This window comes from Odocoileus virginianus, chromosome 21 (genome assembly GCF_023699985.2).
Source record: "Odocoileus virginianus isolate 20LAN1187 ecotype Illinois chromosome 21, Ovbor_1.2, whole genome shotgun sequence".
Classification (NCBI taxonomy): Eukaryota; Metazoa; Chordata; class Mammalia; order Artiodactyla; family Cervidae; genus Odocoileus; species Odocoileus virginianus.
The window spans coordinates 24,393,401-24,411,394 of NC_069694.1; the positions used below are offsets into that span (position 1 = coordinate 24,393,401).

At 39.3% G+C, this 17,994-nt stretch overlaps 1 protein-coding gene across 3 annotated transcripts in view; it reads right to left on the reverse strand.

Moving 5' to 3' along the window:
* The window catches only part of SLIT2 (slit guidance ligand 2), a 384,683-nt gene that overhangs the window by 82,646 nt on the left and 284,043 nt on the right, over positions 1–17,994 (reverse strand). For 2 of the 3 annotated variants that reach the window (XM_070452104.1, XM_070452102.1), the window contains exons 13-18: positions 14,279–14,422; positions 14,003–14,166; positions 13,013–13,036; positions 9,161–9,311; positions 5,458–5,532; positions 3,753–3,896 (exon numbers count right to left, since the gene is read on the reverse strand). In XM_070452104.1, the coding sequence (XP_070308205.1) occupies positions 3,753–3,896; positions 5,458–5,532; positions 9,161–9,311; positions 13,013–13,036; positions 14,003–14,166; positions 14,279–14,422 (702 nt within the window). The remainder of the gene's footprint in view (positions 1–3,752; positions 3,897–5,457; positions 5,533–9,160; positions 9,312–13,012; positions 13,037–14,002; positions 14,167–14,278; positions 14,423–17,994) is intronic. The other variant, XM_070452103.1, reaches the window with a different exon arrangement.

Below are 17,994 nucleotides of genomic sequence, written 5' to 3' on the forward strand. Positions count from 1 at the left end.
TGAAAGAAATTCTGACCATTTTTTCTTTAGTCACTGACATTAGTAGGATTAAAACTTCTGTCATTTCCTCATCACTGCTAAAGTTCTGGTGGTTCTCAATTCTGTTCCCAAACTGTTTCTTTGCAGGGCTTAGAAGGGAATGAAAAGCTTCTTTAAAAATCCATTGTAAAAATAAATAGTTGCCATAAACTTCATTCAGAATTGCTAAAAAGTTAATATTTTCCTTAATTTTTCTAGATGTGGTTGACCACCCTGTTAGAAGACTGCAAAAATAGCAACAAAACTTTCCTTTAAAATTCTACACTGTCCTTTAATAAATTAAAAGTACCGGCTTTTGCATTCTGCTAAGTTCCAGATAACAAAGGATAATGCCCTCCTTATCAAGGCATTGTTTTGCATTTGGAAACAAATGCCCAACAGAAAAGTATGACTATCAGCACCATCCTTTGTCATAAATAAATAAGAACATTTGGTCTTAATCTTATTGGAGTCACAGACTTCTGGGAAAAGTTGAAAAAAGCTTTGCTTTCTGTTGCTGGAAAAATCTGTAAGCACACATATGTACTACTTTTTGCCTGCAATGCTGGGGCTTCAAAGACCCACTGAAATATGTGCATGTACGACTAAGAGGTTTACTAGTCCTAAAGGGTTAAGAAGTCGACAGGCAGTGAAGGGGGAGGGTTCTTGTCGAAATCTTCATAGCTCTAAGCTGAAAGATACCACTTAAAGCAATAGCTGTGTCCCAGTAAACCCACTGAAGGCCTTTCAATACCTCTAGCTTGTCTCTAAAGGATTTGTTTTGCAGCTTGAGGCACAGTGGATTAAGTAGAGAGTCAGTGGGTGTCTATCTCAGATACCTAAACACAGGAGGCATAAAGCATTTCTAGATATATAATGAAGGTGAAAACTGAATTTAGAGAACTTGTCTCATAGAAAGTCCTGTGACTGGGGCTAGTCAGAAAGAAATACTTTGATAAACTCCTTAGAGTGCTCTTATGGGCTGAATTGTATTCCCCTAAAACTCATATGCCGAAGCCTTGCATGCATGCTCACTCAGCTGTGTCTGACTCTCTGTGACCCCAAGGGCTATAGTCTGCCAGGCTCCTCTGTCCATGGGATTTTCCAGGCAGGAATACTGGAGAGGGTTGCTATTTCCTCTTCCAGGGGATCTTCCTGATCCAGAGATAAAACCCATGTCTCCTGCATTGGCAGGTGGATTCTTTATCGCTGAGCCACCTGGAACGCTCCAGCCCCTGATGGGACTGCACTTGGAGACCGGGCCTTAAGGGAGCTAGTTAAGGTGAAACGGTGGTTCACATGGTAAAGTGGCTTCCCTGGTTGCTCAGATGGTAAGGCAGCTGCCTGAATTGTGGGAGACCCAGGTTCGATTCCTGGGTCAGGAAGATCTCCTGGGAAAGGAAATGGCAACCCACTCCAGTACTCTTGCCTGGAAAATCCCATGGACGAAGGAGCTTGGTAGGCTATAGTCCATGGGGTCGCAAAGAGTTGGACACGACTGAGCGACCTCACTAACACGAAATGAGATCCTAAGGGTGGAGCCCTGACCTGATTGGACCGGTGTCCTGAGAGGAAAGGCCACCAGAGTTCTCTCTCACACACAGAGGAAAAGCCATATAAGGACACAGACAGAAGGGGGCCATCTACAAGCCAAGGAAGGAGTTCTCTCCAGAAACCAATCATCTCAGCACCTTGATTTTGGAATTCTAGCCTCCAGAACAATAGGAAAACACATTTCTGCTCTTTAAGTCATTCAGTCTGTGGTATCTTGTTATGGCAGCCCAAGGCTGACTAAAGCAAGCAGAGTTACAGACAGACCTCTCGCCTCCCCTTGAAGGCCCTTGAATGAGCCCCTGTGTCTTTGTCTTTGTCTCAAGAGTTGATGATTGTGAAATATGAAGATACAGAAACAAATAGCCTAAGGAATTGTTAGGCTAGGGAACTGGTAACAACTTAGACCGTAATTCTGCCACATGGCAGTTTCATCGGACTCCCAGTTTCTTGAAAGATACAGATACAGATACAGGCCTGATACACATTCCTAAGCTGTTTTTTAACAGGAGGTAAACTCCCTTCAGGTAAAAACTGCTGACCCTAGAACTGGTTGAAACCAGAAAATCGATGATGCTTGAAACTTAACCTTGATGCCAACCAGTCCAAGAACTGTCCACAAGCTGATCACGCCCTACCTCCTTGAACATTATAAAACTGCTCATTACCCACTCCAAGGTGGGTCCCATGGTCTTGATGGCATTAGCCCTCTGTGGCCTCCTTAGCCTGGCAAAGCAATCAAAGCTACTCTTTTCTACTTCACCAATATCTTTCTCCACCTTTCTATTCGGCACTGGTGAACAGAGACTGAGTTTTGGCAAACACCCCCCATTGCCCACCCTGACACACACCGCCCCTTTAAGGAGAAGGCTCTAGTAACATCAGTGACTCAGCCACTATCTAAGAAGGCAGGCTTCTGCCTGTTGCAGGACTTAGTTTTGCCAAGTTACTGAGACAGCTTGCGGGAGGGGAATGGGGGCAGGAGTAGATGTCGTCACCTGTAGTATAACTTCTCTGCCCTCCTTCTACACACTCCCAGTATCTCCTCCATAAAAAGACCAAAGGGATATTTGCATTACATTTTTCACTTTGCCAGGGCTCCGAGTTAGCCGGTGAGAGGGGCCGGCAGGTTGCAGGCTGGTCGTGTCGGGTGGTTTGTCTCCAGGCTACCGTGTGTGCCTTTCATGGACAGGTGCTTTTTTGAGTGGGATGTTAATTGGGATGCTATTGAATGCTGGGGAAATGTCCTCTCCCTCGCATCTGATAAAGGGCAGGCATGAACTCCCTTGGGTCTCAGTTCCCCTGGGTGTGGCTCTCGGTGCCTCCATGGGCTAGGGTGGGCATTTAGGGGAGACATGGAGTTTAGCCTCTCTTCACTGCCAATTCCCAAGGGCTGCTTCTTGCTTACAACTTCCTTCGTACCTTCCAAAGGTTTCAGATACGTTGGTGTTTCTTCCAATGCGTAGGCCACCACTTACACCAAACATATTTATATGCTCTCAAGGTTATAAAAACTACATAAACACACTGAATGAAAATTCAAGTAACTCAAGGTGTTGTCCTTACTCGTCAATTCAAGCAACATTTTCCTGGGCCAAAAACCTTTAGAAACATATAAGATTTCTCTTCTCAGCTTCCCTACCCCTGAGTAAGTAGACATACTCTTAACATGTTTTCTTTGAATTAGATAGTAAAAGAGACACCAGCATTCAGTTTCTCTTTTTTTCACTAAGACCTTGAAAGGGAAAATGAAGTCTCGAGCTAGGCTTATTCTGCAGATTTGGAATGGGCTCTGAAGCTGGTGACCTTGGGCCAAGACATAGTATTAGACAGAGGAATTTGAATAAAAGGAAAGAGAATGATCATTTTGAAGAAGAACAGGGAGCCAGATCTGTACAAGCACTGGAACCAAGATGATCTTTTTTGCTGAGGATTCAATAGCCGGGAGAGACTCTATTGATCATTTGTAAGCAACATATTGAAGCCAGAGATACTGGAGTCAGGAATTGTTTGCCTCTAAAAAATGTATTTGTGTGTGTGTGAGAGAGAGACTGAGAGGAATAGAGAGACAGAGAGATGGGGAGATGAGGAAGAGCAGGAGTTACTCCCCCTCCCAGGAATATAAAGAACTGGGAATGACAACTCTGTGCTAGAAAAATCACAATGCAAATGAGAATACTTACAAAGTCTTGAGGCTTTCCAAGCCTTTGAACATCTTATGCTGAACATTTTCCAAACGATTACTTGTGAGAAGTATTTCATTCACGCCAGATGCGCCTTCAAATGCTCCCTCTTCAATGTCTGTGATCTTATTGTTGCTAAAGTTTCTAAGTAAAAATGATTGAAACAAATATTTGAAACAATTTCTAACAGCAAGGGCACTAAGCGATGCGTCTGATCATTTTCTTTTACTGAACAATCATCTTCCACAAAACTTCTAAGCTCTTCACGGCTTGGCATTCCCAAGGTTCTGAAAAATCACCACTTTCTGATTCCATCAAGCCAAAGTGATAATAATACAAGCAGGAAACATCTATGCTGATAGGTGCCAGCCCAATCAGGGATCCACCAGGGCCCCCAGAAATATAAAAACCTTGATGTCAGGTACTGCATTGTTTGCCACCACAATAAGTAACTTTTTTTTCAAAGAAATGCCCCTGATTTAAACAGTTTAATGAATTCATTACTCAAAGAAGGCAACTGAGTAGAGAAAAGAAGGAAAAAATAGAATGTGTTGGGCTTAGACAACATCAGAAATGTATCTGAATATGCGATTTTGCCCATAATCTCTCATGTAATAATGTGTCAGAACAGCCAAATTAACTGCCCACATTCTGTATGATACAAAACATTAATGCTTGCCCAGAGGGCAAGAACATCCAGTTGAAGTAGGTAACATCTTCCTAGAGATTTTTTCTTTCTCAAGGCCCGCTCCAAGACCAGTGATGCCCACAAAATAAGGATCATTTTTAGGTATCATTTTATTCCTTTCAGAGCACTGCACATAGCAGCCTCTGAATAAATATGTGTTGAATTGAAAAGCATTTTATAGCTAAAAAGAAAAAGCAGTCAGCATCAGTGAGAAAGGAGGACGCTCAAGAATTTAGAAACTCTTTGGGAGGCAGTATAATGTGCAGGCCACGTGCACAGGAAGAACATTCAGTCTGCTCTGCCATTTCCACTCTGTCTGCCTGTGGCTCAGTCACAGTATGACGGCACAGATATCATGAAAGTATGCTTCTCTGCTCCTCCTGATGTTTCCTGTTACGTTGACAGTGCTCCATGGCCCTACACTCTTGGCCTCTGTCCTAGCCCTCCTTCCACCATCCCCAAGGGGGCTGGATTACTGTCTGAGTGTTGCTGAAACTGCTGAGCTTAGAAACTTACTTTTAAAATATGAGTTGCAGACATGTAGTAACGCACATGAGCTATCAAGCCAGATTACCAATCATTAATTTTGACTATCTTCTAATGAAAGTTTAATGAAGCAAAAAGTCAAACAGTCGACATGAATGTGCTGAAGGAGAAATAACAGCACGGTTTGGTGACTGGTGAAGGAAGTTACAACACATTACTGAACTCATCTCTAATGCACTTAGACTGGGGGGCTCCTGCTGTGACCATGTAACAGACCAGCTGTCAGAGTTAAAGGCACTAGGGTTCTGCTGCAGAAAACCTGGTCGCCATCACTGACATGCATGGAAAAGAGCAAATTACTTAGGTTCCTCTCAGAGATTACCCTTTACTCATATCACAAGTGGTCGCCATATGGACATTTCTTTGAATCTTTAATTTTCCCGATTTCCTAAGAAATGGAAATAAAACTGCAAAGGTATAAGAGAACACAACACTATAGAAATTTTAAAAGATGGCTAATATATGGCTTACATTTTACGTAACTGAGGAAGTTTCTTGAAGATCCCTGTAGCTTCCAAAACTGTAAATTCATTATTGTTGAGGCGCCTAGGGAAAACAGAAACAGAGGAGTTTCATTCCCAAAAGTTAGGAAGAGATTAAATTTTATTTCTCATACAGAATTATAACATTATTTAATGACTATCCAAAAGAAAAATACCAGACACGTATCAAAAAATTTGTGGGAAGGATGGATATTTTTCAATTTATCCCATACTGTAAGGATCAAAATAAAACATATTAAGAAGCATATAGTAGAGAAAACCGAAATCAAAATTCAAAGCCAACTCTTCATTCAGTAATCTGTAGAATGTTTTTTTCTCTTTTTTCCCACTCTTACCACTGCTTCCAAAGGCATTTTAGACCATTTTTTCCCTAGTCACTTGCTCCAGAAATGTTTTTATCAACAACTTTACTGATATACAATTTCCAGACCATACAGGGTACCCTCTTAAAGTGTAAAATTCAGTGGCTTTAAAAATATTCACAAACATGTGCAACCATCTTTGCTTTCTAATTCCAGAACATATTCACCATCCAAAAAAGAAACCCCCTACCTGTCAGCAGTCACTCTCAATTCCCTTGCCCTCTGCCTTCTCAATCCTTAGCAACCAGTAATTGATCCTCTGTCTCTATAGATTTTCCTATTCTGAATATCTCTTATTAATAGAATCATACAAAATATGGATTTTTGGCCTGGCTTTTTTAACTTGGTTTAATTTTTATAAGGCCTTTCCACGTTTAGCATAGATCGGTACTTCATTCCATTTTATGGCCGAATTATACTTTGTTGTGTGGATATACCACATGTGTTTATCCATTCAGCAGCTGATGGATATCTGAGTTGCATCCACTTCTTGATGCAAGTAATCCTGCTAGGAACACTGGTGTACAAGATTTTGTGTAAATGTATGATTTCAATTCTTTTAGCTATACACATAGGTGTGAAATCACTGTGTCACGTGGTAAAGCTATTTAACCATGTTAGCTACCTCAGGAAAAGCCAAACTGCTTTTCAAAAGGGCTGGACCATTTTACATTTCCACCAGCAATGTATGAGGGCCCCAAGTTCTCTTACCTGTTACTGTCTTTTTTAAAAGCCATTCCAGTGGATGTGAAGTGCTACCTCACTGTGGTTTTCATTTGTATTTTCCACATGCCTAGTGATCCTGAGAGATTTATCATGTGCTTATTGGTCATTTAGATATCTTCTTTGGAGAAATACCCATACACATAATTTGATCCCTCTTTCGTCTGGTAAGGTACTTTTTTGAGCGGGGTGGGGGGAGGGAAGAACAGCCACACACGTGTCTTGCAGGATCTTAATTCCTCGGCTGGGGGACTGCACCCATGCCCTCTGCAGTGGAAGCTCTATGTCTTAACCAATGGACTGACAGGGCAGTCTCAGGTAAGGCAGATTTCAAGAGCTCTTTATGTATTCTGGATAAGAGTTCCTTACAGATAAATGTTTTGCAAATATTTCCTTCCCAGGACTAATTTTTAAAAATCATAATTTCTTAAAACACACACAACCTTTGCTGAAAGATAAACTAGGTACTAGTTTCTAAATTCATGAGTGACAGGTAAACTTATTTTAAGTATTATCATGCTGAAAGATACAATTTGAGTTGTTTGCAGAGTTATTGAACATAAATATAACTCTGTATATGACAGTAAACACAGAGTTTGGAGATATTACTGCATGGTCGCCACACATTTCTAAAGTTCTAGACCTATGAAATAGCTTCATGTACTAACAGAAATTTTTAAAAAAACATCCTTATAGCCACTAGATAATTAGCTTCTGTCATCTTTTTGAAAGCAATGTATAATTTTTAAATATGTAAATTGATTAAAATTCATTAAGTAACAGGCATCAGCATAGGTACTGTGGGAGATAAACTATAAAACAATCCCTGATAAACTATAAAACCACCCCTGTCATCAAGGGGTTATAATCTAGCTGTACATGAAAGAATTATACAGGCACAAAAAGACAACCAACTTTGCAAAGCAGTTAATGACAAATACCAGATGGTGCTAGACATAAACATTACTAAGATGTTCTAAAAGTGATGAGGTTTCATTAGGTTTTTTTCTTTTTCTTTTTGGATTTTTTAGAAACCCTAACATTAAATGTTGTACTTTTATAAATAAGTCAGTAAAGGCCAACACAGATGGACACAGAATCTATAAATAATTCAACAAATATATTTTAGAAACTTGTATGTGCTAAGCCCTATGTTAGTATTATAAATATAGATCTGCTCACACTTTATCATTTTCAGTTTGTCCTGCTATGTTATCCACTGTTCAGAAAAAGAAAACTATCTTTTATGTTTTATACTTGATAATCACTGAATCCTTCCACTTATGAGTCAGTGAATTATAATAGTATAGCTGATAAAAAAGGACTCTTATTGAATTCACAATGAACAGAGGTTCAAAATGTTGACTCCAAACTATTTTATTTAATTGCTGAAAAGACTAAATACATTAAAAAATGATTAAGTGCTTAGAAATGGGTTTGGACATAATGAAAGTGTTACTCACTCAGCTGCGTCTGACTCTTTGCGACCCCATGGACTATACCCCGCCAGGCTTCTCTGTCCCTGGGATTTTCCAGGCAAGAATACTGGAGAGAGTCTTCTCTCTCTAGGATTGTCTTCTCCAGGGGATCTTCCTAACCCAGGGATTGAACCTGGGTCTCCTGCATTGCAGGCAGATTCTTTACCACCTGAGATACTAAGGAAGCCCTTGGACATAATTCATACCCAAGAAAGTGAAAGTCACTAAATCGTGTCCGACTCTTTGCCACCCCATGGACTATACAGTCCATGGAATTCTCCAGGCCAGAATACTGGAATGGGTAATCTTTCCCTTCTCCAGGGGATCTTCCCAACCCAGGGATCGAACCCAAGTCTCCCACATTGCAGGTGGATTATTTACCAGCTGAGCCACGAGGGAAGCCCAAGAATATTGGAGTGGGCAGCCTAACCCTTCTCCACGGGATCATTCCCATCCAGGAATTGAACCAGGGTCTCCTGCATTGCAGGCGTAATCCTTTACCAACTGAGCTATCAGGGAAAGTGAAAGTGAAAGTCGCTCAGTTGTGTCTTGACTCTTTGCCACCCCTTGGACTATACAGTCCATGGAATTCTCTAGGACAGAATACTGGAATGGGTAGCCTTTCCCTTCTCCAGGGGATCTTCCCAACCCAGGGATCAAACCCAGATCTCCCGCACTGCGGGCAGATTCTTTACCAGCTGAGCTGTAAGAAAAGCCCAAGAGTACTGGAGTGGGTAGCCTACTCCTTCTCCAGCAGATCTTCCTGACTCAGGAATCGAACCAGTGTCTCCAGCATTACAGGTGGATTCTTTACCAACTGCTCTATCAGGGAAGCCCCCAAGTAATAAGTATCAAATGGACTGTTATTAGCATTATCAAGTGCTAACTGAATTTTTGAGAGTTATTTTCTGTAGATGTACCTTGGATCAGAAAGAAGAAGGAAGAGAGCCTCTAATATTCACACTTGTACAAAAAAAGAGTTGTGCCAATGTGTGTCAATTAAAATGAACATAATTATTGAGGATGAAAGGGCAAGAAAAGAATCCCAACGTTTTGATGCTCTCGTTCCCTCCTTCTGAAACTGGATGTTGATGGGAGATGAACTTACAGCTCTGCAGTGTACTGGGGAATGTGGTCTGGGATCTTGGTGAGTTTTTGATTGGAGCAGTCCACTGTGGTCCCTTCGCAGCGGCACTTTTCAGGACAAGCCAAATCGGCAAAGCAGTCCCCACTTAATTTTGATCGATAATCTTCGGTACCTATTGAGGATTCAAGCCAAAAAAGAAGGCACTGAGTCTGAAAGTTAGAATATTTGTTAATTTGTAGGAAGAAAAAAGTAAGGTAACTATAGATTATGCAGCAGGGAGACAACTTGGGGAATTTTGGTCAATGGATGTCAGGAAAGGGTTAAAACAAGGGCTTGGAATTTGCTGGAAAAAAGAGTAACCGGATTCACAGGACAGGAAAACATTAACAGAGTTGAGCTTTTCACAGCTGTACTTTCTGCTGATCCAGTTGTGAGCCATTCTAGCCTATTTGACAGCTAATCACACAATGGCTACTAATCGTGAAAAAGTTTATTTTTTTCTCTGAGTCAAGAATTGAAAATGTATCCAGTAATAAACATATGCCTATATATCATTTTCAATCAGGGCTTTCAAGGCAAATAGATGGACTCAGGTTTTTTAATTTTCTATGGTCTTTTATTATTCTCTCCCTCTCACATAATCTTCAGAAATGCTTAAAAAGCCCTCTTTTGTTCATTTTGATTTTATAAAAAGAGACAAGTGAATCCTGACTTAAGCCTCAGCAGCTTGTCATGCTGTAGAAAGCTGCGTGACGTTCCATGGTGCTTGACGGAACCATGTTTTACTCATACCTGGCAACCACATGGTTAGATCAAGCACAACAGAAAATCTCGCTACATAACCACTACACCATCCACTAGGCCAAGGGGAAGACCAGGAGGAGAGATGAAGGGAAGCAGGAGAGAAGCTACAGACGCTCTGGAAACGTAATACTGTTCACATGACATGCATTCTTCCCGCAAGAATGTTTATGACCATAGTAAGAGTATTACTACCGAAGAGTTCCTGGAAACACAAAGAAGGGGCTATACTGAAAGGTGCCTCCAGCGTTCCTCAGAACTGCAGAATGGAAACAACAGCTGTTTCGGGAACAACATCCAGGGAGAAGTTGAAGGTGTGCTACAAGGACAACAGAGAGGCTCAACAGATCTGTGGTGTCTTCTTGAAAAAATAAAAACAAATAAGAAGGCGCAAAAGAGTGAGACTAAAAGAAGATACATCAGGATTGAAAAGGGAGGATATTATGTTTCAGATCAGACACTTTTACTTACAGCCCAAATGGTGAATTCCTGAAAAAGTAAAGATCACCCAGAAGGAAAGAAAGAGCAAACCCAAGTAAGATTCACATAGTATATATATAACTCACTAAGGTCTAGTCCGTCCTCCCTGACTGTGGCAATTATTGGGGAATGGCCTGGTGTGACAGGAACCGTCATGCTTTGTAAACTTTCATAATCATTTTGTGAAGCACAGTGGTCTTACTGGAAAAGCAATGGCATACAAGATGCATAGCACAAATTAAGTTCTTGTCAAGTCCTTTAAAAGATGAACCCTCCTTACAAGATAAATTTTGTTCTGAGTGATCACTGTACTATCTAGATGCCATCCAGAATGGTGGTAGGCAAACAGACATGTAAAATGAAATAAAATGCAGATCATGAGATCGATCATCAAGGACTCCCACTGGAAAATTTGGACGAAACCTTAGGTCTTGTGGCTTACATGATTTTAATGACGTTTCCAACTCATAAATAACGTTACTGAATTAAAAGGAATCAGGATCTCGGAAGAAGTTCGCAAAGTTGAATACAATAGTTTCATTACATTTGGCAATTAATGTCATGACATTTACAACACGACATGAGGATCTGTTGTATTGTGGTTTAAGTTTTCATTTTAAAAGTGAAATAAATAAAATGCAGGGAATAAAGTGTAAAATAACAGATACACGAGGTATTTTACATTGAAAATAATCTGCATTCAATGCAATGACAATAATACTTATTTTATGACTACTCTCTCAGTAAGCTTAGATTTTAATTAATATCTGGGGGTGGGGTAGAGGGAGCAGAGGCTCAAATAATTTTTCTGAGTCCTGACTTCTAGAATTACGCTTTTAAATCATGTAAACTGAATAATCAGAAATTGACAATTAAGCCATGATATCTGATATAGAGAGTTTGTTTTTTTCTTTCTCGCAAAACCTGTTTTGGCTGCTGTTAATCTTATTAACAGCATCACCGACTCAATGCATATCTAACTCGATGGCTAGCATCACTGACTCGATGGGCATGAGTCTGAGTAAGCTCTGGGAGGAGGTGATGGACAGGGAAGCCTGGTGTGCTGCAGTCCATGGGGTCACAAAGAGTTGGACACGACTGAGCAACTGAACTGAACTGAATCTTATTAACAAAATTTTGAAAACAACCTGATTTTGTTCTTTACTTGGTGAATTTGAAATACTAATTTCTAATTATTGAAAAAGCATATTTAAATGTAATAGATTGAATATTTTGATAATAATCATATTAACTTCTCTAATTTGGACATTTAAGTAATATCAATGTTTTATCCTATGGGGGGGTTCTGTTTTTCAATATAACTTTTTCTGGGTAATAGTTATCAGATGACTTTCTATTTAATAATTGGGTAAAAATAATAAATTTTGAAGATTGCCAGTGAAGGCCAATTTTTCTTTTCAACATGTCACTTCTTCTGGAGCCAGTGTAATATACAAAATATTACTGATCATTCAAGTCAAAATATGTGATAAAACAAAATTGGTTAAATGCATAAAATTATTCATATTATAATTCAACAATGGCAAGCAAGGTATAGTTCCTTAAAATAGAGACCAAACTTAGAATTCTTAAGAGAAAATGTGTTTTTTTTACACTAACAGTTTAGAAATATCTTTATTTATGACTATTAAAATATTTTATAGTCTAGAGTATACCCAGGAGATTACAAATGTAGCCAATGAGTTACTGACATGTATTTTTAAATAATAGTTGAAAACAAACAAGTCAAGAGGCATTTTACACAATTGGCAGGCAAGGAAGAAATAAGTAAAGAAACATACTTCAAAGAGCTAGTTCTAGAATCATCAGCTTTGACAGTGTTAAGACTGCAGTGGTAAAATATTTCAATTATTTTTCTAAGAAACACTCCATTCAACTAAGTTATTCAAGGCACTGGGTGCTCATGATACTTTCAGGATGGATGTCAATCCTGCTTTCATGGAGTTGTTATACTATGAGTCCAAAGATGCAAGAATTTCAGATCATAAACAAAGTACAGCTGCACATAAACCAGTAGGAAGCTGGTGCTTTGGTATAAAAAGTGAAGCACAGCGAACCAAGTAAAGCAAAAAGTAAGGGATACTTTTTTAGCATAGAAAAATCTCTATAAAAGAGTAAATCTCATGATTGAAAACACAGTTTTGTGTGTTTGTGACTGATTACATGTAGAACTAGTTCTTTGACAACAGAAAGGTCTGTCTTTAAAACCAGCTCAAGAAGCTATATTTTAAAAACAGGTTGAAAGGTCGGATATACAACATAAGGAGAGAAAATGATTTAAGTAGAAAGCCATAGGTTCAAACATTTTAGCTACTGTGAGAAATTTTAGATAATGTGCCAGAGTGAGAGAGAGAGAAAAAAAAGTGGGAGTTTAATAATATATATGTTTAACATCAGAAGCTGCATGCAAAGGTCAGGTTTTCAGGAAACAGTTACTAGTGATCTATGCAGAATCTAGCTACAGAGTATCCACTGGACTTTTGAAAGCATGCATATCAAAGTTTTAGAAGCTAGGTTTTATAAGTGAGGAAAAGGTGTCTGCAGTTAGTCCTACTACCGAGCAAAACCTACCTGGAATGAAATACTGTTCTTTAGCTAAATAAAAAAAAGAGAAAAAAAATAGAAGATGCACCTGAATGTCAGCAAGCAGAGATATGAGTTATATTAGATTAAGAATGGACTAAAGTTACTATAGATAATTAAGTGAAAAAAATGTATATTCACAGCAGTGGCTGAAGTATAACCATGAGTAGGAAATGCATCTAGAATCATGGACAATAAACGGCTTTTTTTGATATTAGCTTTTTAGTATGAATTAACTGCCGAATGTGAAATAACGCCTGGAATAGTAGGGTAGTGTACTACCCAAAACATAAACAATGCATTTTATTTTGAGAAAATAGAAAGGATTATACCAAAGCAAATAGTAAATTTCAATGAAATAAGTTTTCTCTTTAATATTAATACAATGCATCTATATTTCACTTCTTATAAGTAAATGTAATATTCCCAAAGTGTTAAAAGATGGCCTTTTAGAAAAAATATATATATCCTCACAGTCCTGGTCAAAATGTGAGAACGTAAAGCTAGAAACAAAACATTGCTTTCCTGTGAGAAGCAAGGAATTCAGTGTATTCTGTTTCCCCCTACTTCTGAACCTGAGCAAATCAAGTAACGAAGTCTCAGTTCACTTTCTCAGAGAAATAGACAATTAACTACTTCACCATTGCTCAATGGAAAACAATACAACAAACATGAGATTTAATAGGCACTGAGTTAGAAGGCCACTGTTAAATTCAAACCCTGGGATTACAGCCTAAAGTACCCAGGCATCTTTCTTCCTTTATTTCTTCTGCTGGATAGTGTGTTAAAAAGGTTACATGTAGGGATTCTATGTGAATGGTGTCTACAGTTCTCTTTATATTTTTCTTCATGGGTAGAAGAAAAAGAAATACAATTCTGTAATGTTTGGCAATTTAGTCGAAGGTCAGCTGTCTCTACATCTCATTAACTACTGTTTTCAGCAACACAGGGGAAATGTGACACAAAGTAAGAAATTACCTGAACAACGGAATTTCTTGCTTTTGATCTGTCCAATTCTTTTGTTCGCCAGTCGCCGGGGACTGGTGCAGCGGGCGCCACTGGTCTCAATTGGGTTGGTATGGAGATAATCCGCGAGCCACTTGAGATGGCAGTCACAAATAAAGGGGTTCTGGGCCAAATGCCTTTCAGAAACACATACATAACACTTTTACACACGACTTGCAATGAACTCAACTCTCAAATCCAGAATGAAAACAACGGTCATCAAATCTGATTCTGATTCTATATACATACATGGTTTGAATGGCCCGGAGAGGTGAAAAGGTCCCCTTGGCGATGGTCTGAAGCTTGTTGTCATATAAGGAGAGAAGGTTCAGGTTGTGCAGATCCTGAAAAGCATCTACCCGAAGGCAGTTTATCTTGTTGGCATTCAGTAATCTGTTTGATCAAATAGTCATAGAATTAATTACAGTGTAGTATCTCATTAACCCACCTTCATGACTCTTGTTCTTGAGAAAATTCAATCAAGAAATTCATTTCTTTTAACCTTGACACTAAGATTTAAATGTCATTATTGAGGTATCACAGGTTGAAGATTTGGGGTCATGGCAGATAAAGCAAGGGTCATATCTAATGATTGGATTGCCTAAATCTAGTGGTCCTTACACATTTATCCAACAAAAATTATTAAAGATATTCTCTGGAAGGTGCAGAAGTACTGCAATAGACAAACGTGGGTGAGACAAGCTTTTGCTGTCAAAGGCTCCATAAAGTCCTCATAAACATTAGTCCTTGGAGCTGCTCTATGAAAAAGAAGTCCAATCCATTCTCAGAACAGTAGCTGGAGTGAGACTTCTAAACATAGATCAGATCATGTCACTCCTCTCCCAAACCATGGAGTAACTCCCAATTTGCTCTGAATGACCCAAGACCCGACAATAGCCCAAAATTCCCAATGGGATCTTTGATTCCCTTTTCCAAACTCTTGCTGTTCTTTAGTCACTAAGTCATGTCCAACCCTTTGTGACCCCATGGACTGTAGCTTGCCAGGCTCCTCTGTCCATGGGATTCTCCAGGCAAGAATACTGGAGTGGGTTGCCATTTCCTCTTCCAGGGGGTCTTCCCAACCCAGGGATCGAACTCACATCTCCTATGTCTCCTGCATTGCAGACGAATTCTTTATCCATTGAGCCACCAGGGAAGCTCTATTCTGCAGTATAGATATCCAATTCACTTTATTTGGCACAGTATCTCACAAACTTTTTTTTCTCATATGCTGCTGCTAAGTCACTTCAGTCGTGTCTGACTCTGTGTGACCCCATAGACGGCAGCCCACCAGGCTCCCCCATCCCCGGGATTCTCCAGGTAAGAATACTGAAGTGGATTGCCATTACCTTCTCCAATGCATGCATGCATGCTAAGTCACTTCAGTCGTGTCCGACTCTGTGTGACCCTATGGACAGCAGCCCACCAGGCTCCTCTGTCCACAGGATTCTCTAGGCAAGAATACTGGAGTGGGTTGCCATTTCCTTCTCCATTTTCTCATATATTTTACCAATATTCAATATTAGGATTATGTGGAGCCATGGTTTACAGATCTGGTGCAAACGTCATCCTCACAGGTTACATGTCACCTTGTCTGTGCTTTTATTCATGCTTGCTTCACCTATGGGAGTACATGGGTCCTGCTCTCCATCTGCCTCAACCATCTGGCCTATCAAGACCTCAGAGGAGGCTCACTTTCTCCAGAGCAAGACTTTTTCAGAATACAATTTCCACCCAACTAACAAGCTCCTTCCTCTACTTTCCAGAGCAAGTTAGTCAGTGCTACCTAGTTTCATCAACTATTTTATATAGGCCCACATGTTTGCCTGCAGAGAGTTTAGCCTTCTGGGGGCAGAAAAGTTTTTGATAGTTCTTATTCTCTCTCATCATTTAGTTCAGAGCTTTGACATTTAGGATTTTAACAAATACTTGGCAGCTCAAAAATATGTGCTATATGGTTTGGGTGTGATGTCTTTCTATCTAACACACTGTATACTGTTTCGCAATTTGCCCAACAGACCCTCTGTGATTAATAAAGAGTATTTCAGTTTTACTTGCTTTTTAAATATCTCAACTCTCTGCCTGTGCAAAGTCAGGACTTCCTCGTGGTAGTTCTCTTTGCTGTACTTGTCTTTTTTTTTTTTTTTTTAAATCACCTTTGCGTTTTCCCTGGTAGCTCAGATGGTTAAGAATCTGCCTGAGACCTGGGTTTGATCCCTGGGTTGGGAAGATCGCCTAGAGAAGCGGATGGCAACCCACTCTAGTATTTTTGCCTGGAAAATTCCATGGACAGAGGAGCCTGGCGGGCTACAGTCCATGGAGTCACAAAGAGTCAGACACGACTAACTGATTAACACTTTCACTTTGCTTCTTTTTATTTTTTTATGGACATACTATTTAGGTGTGTTTTCTTTCTTTATTTTTTTGTCCACACCATGTGACATGTAGTATCTTAGTTCCTGAACCAGGGATCAGAGTTGGTTTGTTTTTTTTTTTAATCTTCTTTTAGGAACTGCAGTTTTGGCCTTCTCTGTGGTCTACAGAATCCTTTCCTAAGAGCTTATAGGCCTGATTTGAGGTATGGACTGATTAATCCCATACCTCCTAACTCAGGGCATGACAGCCAGCATGTAGCTAACTAAAAGAGGAGTCAGGCAGCAGAATGCTAATACAGGGAGAAAGCAGGGAGTCTGGGAGACAGCGAAAGAAAGTGCTGCTCTGGGAATTTTGTCCTTACTTTCCTTTCAGGTGGTCCAGAAATCGGGGGAGAAATATTGAACACTACTTTCTTTCGTTCCTTCCATTTACCCACTTCTCCCAAATATCTCATCTGTTCAAATGGATCTAAGAAGCTTAACTGAATCAAATTCTCAGCTAACCTTACAGAGTCAATTGTGCCTTGTTAGTCCCGGCAGGCTTAGTCTAGGGACAGAATTTAAGGCACAGTGAGAAAGCTGGTTTTTTGAGTAAGATTTATCTACATAGAGATTCCAAGGGTTTATTAACCCATTTACTCTATCAACTACCAATAAGTATGGGAGGAAAGGAAAAAAAGGTGCAACTTTAAGTGTCGATACCACATGGGGCAGTGGTAGCAGAAGAAATTAGAAGTAAATGGGAAAGAGAACAGTGCTAGGAAATTGTGGAAGAACTGATAGAAAAGCACATAAAAAATAGACAACACTTGGCTGTAGCACACAGCTATACCTAACTTCCTTGCAAGGGTTGTAAAATAATTTGATGCCCAAATAAAAACACTAGGTTACAAAAGTCAGTATTTAGCATGACTGATTGGTTTGTTGTAAAATGAATTTATTGGGTTATATAGCATTAAGAAGAGAGAGAATGGAACAGAATTGACAGTACTATATATAATAAGGTTAAATATTGCTTTGTTAACAATTTGTTTCATGTGTGTGTGTGTGAGTAAGAATAGGGCTGTGATATATAATATGCTTCTGCATAATAATAAACAGTTAAAAATATGAATAATAGGATATAATGATAACCATATATTTATCAAGTAAAGAAAAAGATCCACATTTTGGAAGTTTGTGGGATTAGGAACACATTTTTACCAAGTTAATGGTACAAACCTAACACCAACAAATGCATACGCTCAAAAGAGAAAACAGCATTCTAAACTTAAGAATTTTAAAGTAAACTGGCTGTGAGCTAGCTGAGAGCAGAAATTGTAGCATACTCCTCTTTTCCTCCATAGCAGCTAGGTCAGTGCGTGTCCCAAAAGAGATCTCCTATAAATGTTTGGGGATTTGAATAGATTTTGATGATCCAACACTAACAATCTTAGTATTAACATATGTTTTTTTCAATCTCATTTTCATATGAGCATTCATTATGACATCTGGAGTCAATTCTTATTCTTATAAATTTGTATCATAAATACTTCTTTTGAGACAAATGAGGTGTAGCTGTTCTCTAAGCAGAGTGGTCTTTAAATATTA